Here is a 12,108-nt window from a genome sequence, read left to right as displayed (position 1 = left end):
CTTGGACAACTATGTCGATAACTTCATACACTCGCATCACAATGTCCTTCAACAAAGAAGAAACGTTTGCCAATGGAACCAGCTCTTGCAGTCCAATCAGAACCCGGGAAACCAATGTCTCTGTATAGGGTTCTGCCTGTGTTGTACGAATATGATACACTGAGACATCCAGGGGCCATAGTGCGCCAGTAATCTGTAAAAGGAAGAAACTCTTTTTATATATTACATAACTGTGTGAAACTTAAGTCATGCAATTAATCCTTTCGTGTTAAACACACATGGAGGAAATAGTACAATCAAAATTAGTCAAGAAATAAAGGCCACAAGCTTGACCCCCAAATCACCCTTGCATGGGCATCACAGTGCATGCCTAGAGCCACTTTGCTCAATGAATGTGGCCAGTGGTAGCATGGCTTTCAAGTGCTCTGGCAGAAAGGGGTGGGCTAGCTGCCATGGTCCTGCAACTTTCTTATTCATGCTTTAAACATGTAAGGGGTTAATTTGAACCTGCTACTGAAACTCTGGGATCTTAGAAGCCAGATTTATAATGTAACACATAATAGTTCTGCCTTTGGCACGCCAAGTTTTTGCTAATTACATTCTGCACACCAAGCATTTGCTGCTTAGCTGGTTGTGAAAATACTCACAAGCAAACCCTGCTTTTGATCAAGATTCATGCAGAGTAAAAGCCTGGCTCTGTGCGTTGAGAGCAAAAGGTCAGAGGGAGAGAGAATATGGGTATTTGCAAGATTATATATTTAAGGGGGAACCTTATGTGCCTCTTCAGGTGTATCTTGCGTAGAATGAAAAGGAATGAAAAGAAGATAGCATGCATGTACTTATAGGAGCCTATGCCTTTTAATGTGAGGAGTGCATGTGTGTTAAGGAGGAAGTACAGATGTCTTTTCTGATGATTTGTGCCTTCTCCAGTAGGTGGTAGTCATAGAACCTATTTAGGTTCTGTTGCACCATTACAAGAGAATCAACAGAAGTGTATGTATTAGAATGAAGACTACTGTATTTATTCATACCATAGAGTGCAGAAGCCGTGAATGATTCAGAAGTTTTGGATCCACTCTTTTTAACTCATCAAAATCCATTTTCACCAGGACCGACACGTCATACCAGTATCTTGGCACTGTTAGCTCTGGAATTGAAGAGAGGAAACCATTTATATGGAGCGTGAACGTTATATTAATGGAAAGGTTTTCAGTTACCACAGTGGACTTTTCATTTACAACAGCCAGGTTTAATCTGCTCAGCAAATCAGTGATACATCAAAACCAGTCATCCTTCTGATTTCTTAGTCTCAACTATGAAATGATTATCAAAAGTATATCTCCTGAGCAATCATGTACTGTATTTTTTTTTTTAGATTCTATAAACCTGTTTTAATTATTTTTATTGGCTTTTCAAAGTTCCACCTAAACACACATTCAGACTGGAATTCTATGCCCTGTGGAAATGTCCCATTGACTTGAATGGGACTTACCGTATTTTTTGCTCTATAAGACTCACTTTTTCCCTCCTAAAAAGTAAGGGGAAATGTGTGTGCGTCTTATGGAGCGAATGCAGGCTGCACAGCTATCCCAGAAGCCAGAACAGCAAGAGGGATCGCTGCTTTCGCTGCGCAGCGATCCCTCTTGCTGTTCTGGCTTCTGAGATTCAGAATATTTTTTTTCTTGTTTTCCTCCTCCAAAAACTAGGTGCGTCTTGTGGCCTGGTGCGTCTTATAGAGCAAAAAAACCAGTATTTCTAAGTAGATATGCATACAATTGTTCTATCAGCCTTTCAAGTGTTTGGATCAGTGACACTCTTCTAAAAGGTAAAAAGCTAGAAGGAAGGCTATCTGAGAAGCATAATCTTTTACTCACCTAGTTAAGGCAAACTTGTTTCCCTCTTAAATAAATTAGGAATTAGACTTTGTGTTTCTACAGACAATATGATCTGGCCTTTTCCTTCCACCACCATACAAAACTATCCCATGCATGAGTACTCAGAAGACCCAGGTAAAGTGTTTACATATAACTGCAATCTTCAGTAGATAAAGGGCTGTTTTTGCTGGAGGGAAAGGCCACAGACACATGAATATTTCAGGTCCCTTCTAGAAATTTCCTTGTGAAAGTATAAGGGTTAACAAACTGCCTGTTTCCTAAGAAGAAGGCCTGTTTTCCCTTTCCAGTGTTCTGACCAATGTATGCAAAGGCATTGGGATGACAGACAAGCACTAGCCTTGCATAAAATTACAATGCCTATTATTAATAACAAATACAATTGAATGATGTTAAGGATATTAGTCTACCTACATCGAGGCTCTGACTGCCCTGCATTGTTGCACTGTGTGCACTCTAAGGCATGCCTCACCATAACATTTCTGATCACAGACCTGTCAGAAGGCGGTAAATGTTGGTCAGTACTGTACCTTCTGATACAGGATCAGAACAGCCAGTGCCTTTTGATGTCTCGCAGCATTTTTTATGTTCTGGACAATCCAAATCCAATGTGCATGAAATAGTTGACGCTTCCACTTCCTTTGCTGGACAGGCACCAGGTCTTGAGGCAAATTCACTGGAACTGTTTAGGGCTACAGAACAAGACATTTAACAACAAAATTTGCATCTACTGGCAAGGATTTAAAGTTCTACTTTAGGCATGTCCAAGAGCTTGAGTATGGCTTAGCAGGATTTTTTTATTCCTCTCTTCCCACCACACGTACACATGCACTGCTTACCCCACCATGCCATACCTCAAGATGCTATTGAATGTCTTTCTTTGGAGACTGGGGGGGGGGGGGAGGACTATTAATCAAGAAACTCACTGAGTAATTTGGATCTTAGCCAGCATTTGTTTTCATTAAAGCTATTCTATCTTCCTCATAACAACACTGGATACAGCTTGGACAGCTGCTCCTTTGGGAACAACATCATGCATTTACAACACATTTAACACACATAACTTTCTCCCAAAGAATCATAAGAAATGTAGTTTACCCCTTAGGGATGTACAATTCTTGGCACTCTTAACAAACGACACTTCCCATGAATCTTTGGGGAAGCAGTGGTGAACTTTGGGCCCTCAAATTTCAACGACACTAAAATTCGGCACCCTCACCTCCTCACACCGCTCTAAAGCGTTGTTTTGGTGCCCCCTGCAGCGGGGTGCCCAGTGCAACCTCACCAGTCACGCCTAAAACCACCTCTGAGCAAAGTCATGTGTTGTAAATGTGTGGTATGGCTGAGAGGAAACAGCAGGTGCCCAAGCTAAATAAACATGCCTGCAGATCCAGCCTATGTAATCTGCAAATGATGGCACAAACATGTAACAAGTCACAGCCACAAAAGTTCCCTGAAAAATCAGTGCAAGGAACCGGGTTATGTACCAGTTCTGGCTCAGAGCCATAGAAAGCATTAATTTGAAATGTCAAGGTCTTCATTCTTACATCAGCCAAACACAAAGACAGACATCCAACATGTCCCTGTCAAAGTCTATCAAGCTATAATTGTTATACGAGCAACTCCCAGAGCGAGCCATCTGTCAAGCAACTGCTTAAAAGGTGGAAATCAGTTGACATGTTCCTTTGGTGAGTAGAAGCCTTCCTGATTTACTCACAAGGGTGGCAAAAATGTGTACGGTATACATGCATGAAAGCTCCATCATAACTAATATAAGGAGAATGGAATGACAAAGCGCTTGTAATATTTATTGTGCTTTATTATTTATTTTTAGAACTATTTTAAATCTGTAAATTGCCTTGAAAAACTTTATAGACCATCAGGGTTAATGTTACTGTTTTTGATGAAGAAAGACAGAGTGAATATTCATAAATATCTGATCAGATTTCCTATATAAACCACCCAAAGAGAGAGAGAGAGAGAGAGTCACCACTTGCTGGTCCATCTTTTTTGAGGCTGATGTATTTGTTGCATGTTCACTGCTGGTCTCCTGAAAATCACCTATAATATTGTTATAGGTGAACCATATCAAGGAGAACCATGTTTATGCAGTGGATATGCATCAGAAATCCACAGCTTCCTTGTGAGCATTCACTCTCCCTATGTATTAATTAATTTAGCAGGATTTGCAGCACTAGTATAGTATTTATGTACCAATAGCCCATGAGAATGAGACACTGTACACAGATATAAGATAACACAGCCTTGCTTACAAGCTTACAGTTTAAGCAAAGCATATGTTCCCTATTCTGACATTAGAATGTGTGTGTGGAAGCGCAGAGCGGACAAACAGGAAACTTATCTGCTACATAAAGTGTGAATTGGTCCTTAGTCTGCCATCCAAGCAGAAGTAAATTATGGCTTCCAGTGGGATTGGAGAAGATGTATCAAGGGAAAATTCTCACCGAAGAGCCCCACAGAACTCTGAGCTCCAATCACTTAGTCAAACTAGCTTTGTCTGGGTTCTAACATAAGAGAAAACATTAACCGTAGTTTAGTGACATGCTGTTAATTCATCTCACTAGTTGTCAACTTCCTCTTTTCATCATTTATTTAAGACCATGTCTAGACAGTGCATTACCATTCACAGAAGCTGTGACTAAGGCTCTGAGGTCTAGAAAGAACGGTCTGAAGGAGACAAATGAAACACGCGCTGCTGAAGCTTAATGGGACAGCCCTAATGAGTAAGAAATTCAGAATTTAGAAAGCTTCTTTAACCTAACGACAAGAAGAGCTTCTGCTCCAGCAGGACCCTAGGGCAACTTCTGTCTAGGTGCCTGCCCACATTTAGAGTAGCAGCTCATGTCACTGAAGTTCTTGTCTGATTTGGGGGTTGGACTAGATGACCCTACAATTCTGTGACTCAGAATATAATTTTGTTAAGCTTGTAATGATAAGCTAGCTTATGACTCAGCCAGCATTTCTCTCAGATGCTCTTCTCCAGCTAGAAAAGAATTTGCATACGTACAGTCAGCATTCAATGGACCACACAAGCCCAGCTGCTTTGTAGGCACCTTTGCAATAGTTATTGCTGCACATGGCTGCAGCTCTTTTGCTTACTATGAAATGACATTAACAATAATGACATATTCTTTGTAGGCAGATTTACAAAACACCAAGCCCCTAATCTCACTGGCCAACTGCTATAAACTATGTGACCAGACCACCTTACTAAGCTTGCATTCATTTGATAAACATTTTCTTTATTTGGATCAATTTGTTTCTACCAAAGAAGACAATGTTTTATTGTCCACAACGTTCTTATGTTCCCAAGTGCAATTGTTTGAGGGGAAAACAGTTCAATTTTCAAGCAGTTGTCCACCATCACAAGTGCTGGAAACTTCCGTTCCCAGGGAGCAATATGACAATACACATATATGTTTTCAGAAACACAAGAGTGCCTTCACCAGTGTTACAAATGGAGATGAGACTCCTGCAAAATAAAGGAATTTTTCCAAGATTGCTTCTCTCCTTCCCCCTTCTTCTTTCCCCCCAGATCACTTTTCAAGAAAACTTGGAATCACTAAGGCCATTCTAAACTGAGCTTGGGAGTTTAAAGGGACCCCTGACCATTAGGTCCAGACATGGATGACTCTGGGGTTGCGGCACTCATCTCGCTTTATTGGCCGAGGGAGCCGGTGTACAGCTTCTGGGTCATTTGGCCAGCATGACTAAGCCGCTTCTGGCGAACCAGAGCAGCGCACATAAATGCCGTTTACCTTCCCACCGGAGCGGTCCCTATTTATCTACTTACACTTTGACGTGCTTTTGAACAGCTAGGTTGGCAGGAGCAGGGACCGAGCAAAGGGGGCTCACCCTGTCGCAGGGATTCGAACCGCCGACCGCTGATCAGCAAGTCCTAGGCTCTGTGGTTTAACCCACAGTGCATTACTATTTTAGAGGCAGGCCTCAGAATGGTTCTCTTAATTTATTTTGCCTTCATAGATGCTAAAGCAGGGATGTGTTAACCTTTCATGTAAAATATTCTACTTCCTTTTCCTTGACAGATTATTTTTATGGAAGGGCAGATTGAGACAGCGCTTCCTTGTTCAGGCTAATGGAAATTTTGTTCCTACAGAATATGTTCTGCTTTGTGTTGCTGCTTAGTTGTGCATTTTTGTTAAGTACCCCCCCCCAAAAAAAAGCAAAGCCACCCCATTTAAAACTAAATAAAAACCATTAATGGTGGTGATGATGATACTTTTTAGAAAGATCTTTGAGTTAATATGAGCTCAGTGATAACAGAAGTGAGTGAGTGTTATACGAGACATACAAAATGCAACACATCTTTTGGATATAATCATCAAGCAGGTAACAACAAAATGTCCACAGCCTAATCTGAAAGCAGGTTGTCTTTACTAAGCCTTTTCAACTCAAAACAGAGTTTAGATACAAATGCCGTGCTGTTTTATACAGATCTATTTGAACCTCAGCTGCCAGAGCAGTAATAATTTAATAATTGATCTGACCTGTGAACACTTCCCCTTAAAATAGCTGAAACCCACAGGTTTCGCTGAGACTTGTTCATACACAGTCTGAGCATGAAGATTACCTATGCGCTGATAGTTCACCCAAGAGCAAGCTTTGGGCCCCAACAGCTTCCCTCATGACACATATAAACTGTAATGATTACTGTGGCTGACACACAGCCACATAAAGAGAGCCTATATGCAAAAGTTACAGTTCTGGTATAGGTTAAGTGTGTACAAAGCTAACTTGTCTCATGTCCCCCTGTGTTGAAAGCCCACATGCCCAGGTTAGAGTGAGCTGACTCAAAGCTGCATCTGCAGGTATTCTAGTGTTGTATTTTTGCAGTTCTTCTAATTTTCATTTTTCATTGAATACTTACATAAGGCACAGTAGAGACCAACTTGCTCATACCCACTGCAACAATCAGTCAGATTCATACTCTCTGGGACGGTGACAGGGTGATATTCTTCGTTGTAGTAGGTTTTGGTGCAAGTCCTCCACGGAATCCACCCTCCACATAGTGTTTCCTTTTCATACGACTTTCGATAGGCAACCATTTTGTTCACATTTTTGTCTATAGTATAATTGCATAAATGGTAGCTGAGCAAGGAGAGACCTTTCTCTGGAGAGAAAGACAGAGTGATATAGGAATTAGTGACACAGTAGGTGATTTTTCAAAAGCACTCACCTATCTATGTACTTGGGAACAACTGCAGGTGACCAGCCACTGTTTTGTTGTTGTTGTTGTTTGTGTGTGTGTGTGTGTTCAAACAGATTAGGTTGGATCCAGATTTCCCATCATGCTTAAAGTAGAGCCAATGAATTTCAGTTGATTTACGGTAAGAATGAGTATGTCTAGGTCTAATCTATTTTTTCATGTCCTCTAATAAAAAATTCAAAAGATTTTAGTAATTTGGAGATCCAGAAGAATGACAGCCAGGCCGATAAACAACAAGTACAAGAATTAATGTAAAGATAGAAGTAACTTTAAACATTTTAAATCTTTATTTATTTCTATTTCATGTTTTTGAAGGAAGAATAAATTTTCTTTCAACTTGCTTTGGTATTCTATGTCTAACGCTAAGGAGGGAAACTTAGGGAAGTTTTTAATGTTTGATGTTTTGTCACTTTATTATTATTATTATTATTATTATTATTATTATTATTCTGTTGGGAGCTGCCCAGAGTAGCTGGGGAAACCCAGCCAGATGGGTAGGGTAGTGATAATAATAATAATAATAATAATAATAATAATAATAATAATAATAATAATATATTGCCAAGTCTGTAGCAAAACGGGATCTCTTTGCAACTATGTGTACATCAATCAGGAAGATTGGGAGGAAATCCAAGTGTGATAAGCAATCCTATACATTTGCTAAAATCCTGTATTATTATGTATTGTTATGTTGTAATGTTGTTGTTGTTGCTGCTGCTGCTGCTGCTGTTATATTTATTCAAAATCTATCCCACCCGTCCTACAGCCTAGAGTTCAGAGCACAGAGTTCAGTACTCAGAGAAGGACAATTCCCCTGTGTAGAGTTGCTAGGGACAATTCAGAAAATGTTTACAAATTAGCATTTACTGCTCCATAGCTTCCAAACACAAGGATTAGACTGCCATTAAACTAATTAAAATGTGTTTTGTTGGATGGATTCTTTTAACCAGCTACAAGCTGAAATTTCCAGTATAACCGTAAGAAGGTGATTACTAGGTTTATTATTATGGACTGATTATCACCTTGGCAGTACTTTTTCACCTGTGCAAGCAAACATATTTCTGAAAATTAAAGTGCTATCCTGTCAACTAGCAGTAGCAGAAAACTTCCAAGTTTGTAACACGGATTATTTGCAACAGGAATATATCATGATTCTTGGAAATACTGATTTACTACATCCATTGGAGACTATGACAAAGGTTATGTGAATCAAATGTCTTACAGTCTTGCAGTATTGTTCTTGGGTAAAAAAATATATTCAATAGACTAAAACTGCTAACAATGTGTGGACACAGCAGGTAAAGTAAATTAAACATGGTATACATAATTGGTTAAATAACACATGATATATATACTGTGGCAGGTAACCAGTGGAAATGTGGCGTGCGAAAGAAGTCCACCCCTTTGGGGTGATGCCAACACATTTTTACCCTTCTTTTTCCCTATCCACCTGTTTTTCTTTTCTCCTTTGTCATTCTGTTATGAATATGATTCTGCAAAATTCAATATTTGGAAGGCTACTGCAGAATGTCTGGGGATAAAGTTGTGCACACTAGCTGTGTATTCAAAGTCTGCACTTTTTAATGTTGGAACAAATTAAGGATAATGAGATAAGTCAGGCCTCCTGCAGCAAATAGCAGCTCAGGGCACAGTGTTATTCAATAGCCGTATTTAACAGCAGTATGGATGGGAGAGGGAGAAGCATGTAGCTTCAGTTTTCTTTCACAAAATCTTGACATTCTGAACCAATGATACTGATTACACAACCACCACCACCACACAGGCTACAATCTTATAGGATTCATAATGGCTACCCCTGTAATGAAACTACTGGTTTTAAATTCAGGTAGGTAGCCATGTTGGTCTGACGCATTTGAAATTAATTTTAAAAAATTAAAAATTGTCCAGTAGCACCTTAGAGACCAACTAAGTTTTTAAGGTATCTGAAGAAGTGAGCATGCACACAAAAACTTATATCCAGAACAAACGTAGTTGGTCTCTAAGATGCTATTGGACAATTAAAAAAAATTTTTTTACTGGTTTTAATTCATTCAGAATGCAGCTGTCTGCAAAAGCTTTCAACTTTTAAGGACAGACTTTTAGAACAGCAAATATTTCTAATTATTCAGAAATCATAGCCCAGTCTAGATGATAAGGGTCAATAAGAAATTAAACCAATGTTTAAATATTGATCTGAATACAGTGGTGACAGAAGAGCTACACAGTCTTATTGTTCCTAACCATTGATTAGGCTAAACAGCATGGTGATCCCATGAGGACCGTATTCTGAGTCCATTCATGGTTCTGACCCATCAACCAACTGTTTTAAAAACAAAGGTCAGCACACACATTTGCAGGCACAACATCCTTCACTCCCATCCATCTTATCTCTTGTTGAAAGCCTCTCCACAACTGATCTAGCCACTCTTGCTTACTAAGCTAACCTCACCACCACCCCAATCGAGAATGGGATCACAGGATTCCAGAGCTAGAAACAGAACTGAAAAACGTCCACATCCACAAATTCTCAGAGAATTCTGCAGAGGCAGTTTCTCTGGTCTATAGTTTACATAGCATAATGACCCTAGTTTGCATCTTTTTTAAGGTGCTTCATGATAAAAAGCTGCTTCACTTGCCACCCAGAATCCTATATCCAAAAAACACCAAGCACTAAATCCATAATCGCCAATGAGCTAGGATGAATCACAAGAGTTGTCCTGAAAATAAAGGGTCCCCGAGGTAAAAGTAGATTTTTGAGGAGCAATGTTCAGTGCCGCGTCCAAATTAAAAATAAATGTGAAACTACGTAGGTATCAGTAAAGTGTTTTGCTACTTGCCTGTAAAGGTGTTAACTGTTCTCTGCCCTGTAGTGGTACACAGAATGAAGACGGACACAGCAAGGATCCTAGCCACTGAATTAAAGGTCCTCATCGTTTTTTGAAATATCATTGTTCCCAGGGAACAAAATAGCAGTTGGTTTTACATCCAGATTTTAGGAAATAAAGCAGAAATGCCCTGGTTTTTCTCCTTAGTGTACAGGTAAAGTGATTGGCCTCAGAACAAAGAGAGAATCTAGGCAGCACCTTGCCTGTGGAGGTTCATTAACGCTTTCCCCACGGAATGCTTGCATCTCAATTACTAATCCTGGTCCTCAGCAACCTGATGTAGTCGCTTGCAGAATAACACCCTGATTAAACCTCACTTATTTGTAGCCAGCTTTCACAGAAGTCGACTGGTCTTAAAAACAAATATATGAGTATAAGCATGGGGTGGGGGGTCAGCAGGATTAGAGGGTAGCTCCAACCCCTTGTGAGAGAAGCAGTGGAAGCTGGGGTGTAGTTTAGATTGAACTGGGCAGAGGGAAGAGACTTATTTAGGGGAGAACAGGAGTAGTTAAGAGTCAGAGGGTGAAACCACCATCATGTTTCATCATGGGGAACCTGTGTGCCGTTGAGGGCCCCACTCCTTTAGGAGGGAGGTAATCTCGGGGGGGGGTGCATGTTGGTTGGCAGAACCAATCCTCTCTATCTATCTATCATCTATCTATCTATCTATCTATCTAATCTCTATCTCCTAGTCTCTCTCTGTGCCACCTCTTTTGTTCTAATCTGCTCCCTGAGATTAGGGGAGAGTGGAATGAGCAAGGGAAGAATGCATGGCTCTGAAACATGCTGCGAATGTCTTTCTGGATAAAAGCACAAAAAGAAAGATCACCTCAACAGTATCATCTGAATTACAGCTCAAAAATAGCACACTGTGTATGATTAAATGGAAAAGAGGACTTTTAGCAGAGCTGTTTGAAGTTAGACCTGGTAGGACATGAAGGTTGCGTGCCAATAAGATGAGAACTCCTGTTATGGACAGGAGTTCATATGCAGCACCAGTCCCTGTTTGGTTTTCTTAGCCTTATCTACCTTTCATTTTAACTTCTACCAGCATGCACATGAGTTTTCTTGGGAACAAAGTATTTTGGTTTTCCTTGTAAGATTAGTCCTATCTGCAGCATTATATGCATGTTCAAATTCTGTGCTGCAAGTGTTCTCAATCAAAAGATAAATGAATTTGATTAAGAAATGTTTCCATTTACCTTTAAGAGGAGCTTTCATATCCCCTGAGGATGTGATTCCCCCCTGGCTACGGTTACTATAGTGAATTTTTCAGTGCCGTGGAAACAAGTCAAAAGAGGTTTTCAGTGAAGGACTCAAAATAGATTTGCCAGCCATTTTGGACAACAGAAAATATTTTCAACACCCTTTTGCATAATTTGTCAGATGGGGGATTTTCCTACCTTTTGGGGCATTTTTTACTTCTTGGATATGGTTGGTAGTCTTTTACTTTTGTCTTAATTTTCTAAAAATCTGTTACATTCTGCTCAATTCACACCTCAGATTCCTTATCATGATACCCAAAATAAATGAACCTTTCCTTCCATTCCCTAAATTCAATTGTCCCAACCATTTCTATTTTCTTCCCTCTGCTTCATTTATTTATGTACACTTATTTGAATACAAAGTAAAATGAAATTCATCCGTAAAGCAGCTTCTTGTTTTTGGTTGTGTGGTTTGTTACTGACCACTATTTGCTGGTAACACTAACTGTAAAAAAACAAAACTAAACTTGAAGATACAAAGTTGTAAGCGTTGGTTGCTTTGTTTTATATTTGCACCACTCTCTGGACAAACCTACCTCTCTTATCTCCTCTAGACCATCCTGATTGGAATTACTGAGGATTAAGACAGACCCAATATGGCTTGCAGGTGTCAGATCCCTGGCTGCACACCTACCCACCCACCCCCACCAGAAAAGGAAAAATAAAAGCCATTTGGAAGTACCCAGAGTAGCAGGGAATAATACTTTTTCTTCTTGAAGTGAAAGGTGGTGTAAGGTGAATTTGTTGAACTAAAACTGAAATGTTGATATTAAAATAACAGGAACTTGTCCATTCAATTAAATGATATCAGCTGTTGA

At 39.8% G+C, this 12,108-nt stretch overlaps 1 protein-coding gene across 6 annotated transcripts in view; it reads right to left on the bottom strand.

The window, feature by feature from the left end:
• The window catches only part of UMODL1 (uromodulin like 1), a 44,387-nt gene that overhangs the window by 27,991 nt on the left and 4,288 nt on the right, over positions 1–12,108 (bottom strand). For 4 of the 6 annotated variants that reach the window (XM_082221316.1, XM_082221315.1, XM_082221314.1 and 1 more), the window contains 4 exons: positions 6,802–7,044; positions 2,423–2,584; positions 1,032–1,147; positions 1–193 (listed from right to left, as the gene is read on the bottom strand). In XM_082221316.1, coding sequence (XP_082077442.1) covers positions 1–193; positions 1,032–1,147; positions 2,423–2,584; positions 6,802–6,979 — 649 coding nt within the window. In that variant the 5' untranslated portion in view covers positions 6,980–7,044. Of the gene's footprint in view, positions 194–1,031; positions 1,148–2,422; positions 2,585–6,801; positions 7,045–9,977; positions 10,621–12,108 lie in introns of those variants that run through there. The other 2 variants (XM_082221312.1, XM_082221313.1) reach the window with 1 other exon arrangement.

Source organism: Podarcis vaucheri (genome assembly GCF_965113315.1).
Source record: "Podarcis vaucheri genome assembly, chromosome: 4".
NCBI lineage: Eukaryota > Metazoa > Chordata > Lepidosauria > Squamata > Lacertidae > Podarcis > Podarcis vaucheri.
Note: the sequence above shows the minus strand (reverse complement) of the source record. Positions and strands in the feature narration are given on the sequence as shown.